General features: G+C 50.8%; 1 protein-coding gene across 1 annotated transcript; it reads left to right on the forward strand.

Annotated features, from left to right (window-relative positions):
• Positions 1-516: 516 nt before the first annotated feature.
• Positions 517-1,882, forward strand: LOC109742323 (uncharacterized). The gene is made up of 2 exons (XM_045230467.1): positions 517-1,373; positions 1,676-1,882. Exons 1-2 carry the CDS (start codon positions 531-533, stop codon positions 1,880-1,882), a joined length of 1,050 nt encoding a protein of 349 aa, XP_045086402.1. The 5' UTR covers positions 517-530.
• The last annotated feature ends 1,598 nt before the right edge of the window (positions 1,883-3,480 follow it).

Genomic DNA, 3,480 nt, shown 5'->3' on the forward strand with positions numbered 1-3,480 from the left:
GGGATACATTTCCATAGGCAAGTATCTTCTTGCATGTCCTGGGTGCTATTAGCTTATTCCGAATACGAGAGGACGACCACTGAAATTTAACCATATCAAAACTGTCGCTTTTAGAGTTCCTTTGATTCATAAGCACACATGGATATCGTATATTTGTCCATCCACTCTTCTTATTATTTCTGGTGCGATAACAAGTTTGTTTGATTGATAGATAGATAGATAGATAGGCATATACTCTTTATCAAACCTACAAAACATCATTTTTCTTATCTAGTACTCCCTCCGTTCCTAAATATTTGTTTTTCTAGAAATTTCAACAAGTGACTACATACGGGGCAAAATGAGTGAATCTACACTCTAAAATATGTCTATATACATCCGTATGTGATAGTCCATTTGAAATCTCTAAAAAGACAAATATTTAGGAACGGAGGGAGTATATTGTAATTAACATGCTACTTATGCCTCTTATTTATTAAGCAGCTTACTGTTTTTCTACTGCTTGCAGAGTTTGCCATCAGCAGAGCACCATGCAAAACCCCAGCAGGCGGCCCACTGTCTCTCTCGCTGGACCCCCTGCTTGTTCCGGGATCCAAGGTTGGGCTGACCTCCCAGATGAGTTGCTTCATCTCATCGTTGCTCGGTTGGGCTCCTTTCAAGACATTCTTGGCTTCGCCGCAACATGCCCCTCTTGGCGTACTGCCTCCTCTTCATACCCATCGAAATCTACATTCCGCACAAAATTCCCACCTCTCCTCATCCAGCCCCGTGTCCGTCATGAACAAGATCCTCTTCTTCCTTCTACTGATGGTTGCCGTGAGCTACTCAAATGTAAGGTTATTGATCCAGCCAACCCGAACGCCGCCCTTCACTGCCAGATTCCTCAAGAAACCCTGGAGAATATGAAATGTATCGGCTCTTCCTATGGTAATATCATCTACTACCGCGAAGGATATTGTCGCATCGTCGATGTCTTCACTGGAATGGAGGTTTCAGCTCCATGTCTCCCACCCAGTGCCAAGTGTTCGATATACCGCTGTAATGGCATTCTAACAGCCCCTGTCACATCACCCAACTCACATCTCATTGTCAGTACCAGCACCTACCACAAGTCCTACTTATTTGATTGGCGTGTTGGAAGCGACTCTTGGTCCCAAGCCCAGCTTCCTTATATGTATACGGACCAGATTGTGGAATTCAATGGTCAGCTCATTCTCTCGGATGGCAATGGGTGGTTCCACTCTGTGCAGGTGGCCCCTCAGCTTGGTCTGCAGGAGATAACAACCGACAAGGATGACTGGAGTCAGGAACATCGTGATATGACAGCGCTGGTGGTTTGCGGTGACATGCTTATCCCGTTGACCGTTTTTACGGTACCCTGTACTGCTGACCGAAGAGGGAGCAGTATATTAAAATCTGACCATCGATTTTCTGAGGATAGGGTAGACATTGAAGTTTAAAAATTAGCTAGAGATTTCATTTTCTAGGCAACACTGGCCGCAGATTCATCTGTTCGCCCCCTTCTCCCTGTCGTAGTCGTAGCCCTCCCATCGCCGTGGTCTCATCTGCCCGGCACTACCAGCTGCCGTCGTGGACAAGCAGTGTGCACCTGGAGCCATCGGATATCCGGAAGGCGGAGACGTCGGTTCAGAGGTCCTAAACCTTTTCGGCCCAGCTGTCCTCGCTGAGGGAGGAGGCGGCGGTCCAGTCCCCGGAGAGCGAGACGGCGTCGCTGAATTCGGCGACGTGGCCAAGCTGGGGTGAGGCGGTGCGCTGCCAGAGGTTAAGCGGCGGATGGTGCAGGGCGTCGGCAGGGACTTTCGTGGAGACGAAGACGATGAGAGAGCAGTCGCCGGTGAGCGCCAGGGCGACGGGCTCCTAGGAGAGCAGCGGTGTCAGGGGCCTCCTCGAGCTCCTCGCGGCAGGAGGAAAAGGGTGTGTTGGGCCATGTCGACACTCGACACTCATGCGAGCTGAACTTTTACGTCCCAAAGTACCCTTAGAATAGTATACTCGAGGACGGGAACGAAGCAGTGCCAGCTATACTGCTCGTGATTTTGTCAATTGGAGCAGTCCGTGGAAAGTACAAGACTGAGAGCCATAGCCGGCACAGTACGAGGTGTTGCTCCTCCCTCCCCATTTTTCCGGGCTCATGCATGAAAGTGGCATGCCGTTTGGTTCTGTCCCCAGAAAGAGTGCCCAATCATCCAGCTTCTCCATGGGCAGCATTGTCGCGAGCTCGGTCGACACGTCGAGGCGGTAGATCTCCCGAGGCGGTAGATTTTGTCAATGGACGGCCCATATTTGTCGCTGGGTACCATAAAAGAGCTCTATCGTTTTTATTCCCTTCCCTCGGGAGCTCTACCGCCTCGACGTGTCAACCGAGCCCGCGACAATGCTGCCCATGGAGAAGCTGGATGATTGGGCACTCTTTCTGGGGGCAGAACCAAACGGCATGCCACTTTCGTGCATGAGCCCGGAAAAATGGGGAGGGAGGAGCAACACCTCGTACTGTGCCGGCTATGGCTCTCAGCCTTGTACTTTCCACGGACTGCATGAGGAGCCGGATCCTGTGTTGGACACGCCGCCCGTTGACTGTGACCATTGGAATCCGCCGCTTTCTCGCGCTCACAGGGACCGCTACTCCGACCCTTGGGCTATACGCTGGTACGGCGAACAGCACCCCGTGCAGTTAGCTCTGCCACTCTGGCTGTACCCAAGCATGTTCTACTATGGTGCCGGAGAGTGATCCGCCCCGCCGGCCCGGCCACGGCTCTCGCCGCGGCACTGCCCTCTTCGAAGGCTTCCATTTGGTCTGAGTGTGTTGGCGGCCGCGTTAGTGCCGTGAGCTTGCTACAGTTAATTATTACCCAAGTCTCATGCTGTTGGTCTGGAGGCTTTACCTATGCTCTCTCTGTTTAATAAGTAATACTTTCACTAAGTGTCTAGCAAGTACTTTATATAGTTGGCACAGGGGCACATGCCCTATCAATATGCATGCTACTGTCGTGTATACTCACTTACTATATATTCAGGACATGGTTCTGAAGCAGCCATGGCAGCTTCTTATCGTTTCAGTGCAGTGCGTCTGCGCATGCAGCTGTTCGGTGACTCGCATGTTTTGAGGAATGTCACTCGCATACATTATCTGGTACTGAAGGTTGTTTCACAATAAAAGTGAAAGAATCTTTACTGCTGCTCCGATAGTTCATATTAGTCCTGCTTTCACTTCGATTGCGGCAGAGATGCGCCGCTGAGGCCCATGTTGTGTCCGGCCTTCCTGTTGGGGATCGTTGCAGAAATTAAAATTTTCTACGCATCACCAAGATCAATCTATAGAGTTTACTAGCAACGAGAGGGGAGTGTTACCTTTGAAGATCGCGAGTCGGAAGCGTTGCAAGAACGCGGATGAGGGAGTCGTACTCGTAGCGATTCAGATCGCGGTAGATTCCGATCCTAGCGCCGAACAACGGCACCTCC

This window comes from Aegilops tauschii, chromosome 6 (assembly GCF_002575655.3).
Source record: "Aegilops tauschii subsp. strangulata cultivar AL8/78 chromosome 6, Aet v6.0, whole genome shotgun sequence".
NCBI lineage: Eukaryota > Viridiplantae > Streptophyta > Magnoliopsida > Poales > Poaceae > Aegilops > Aegilops tauschii.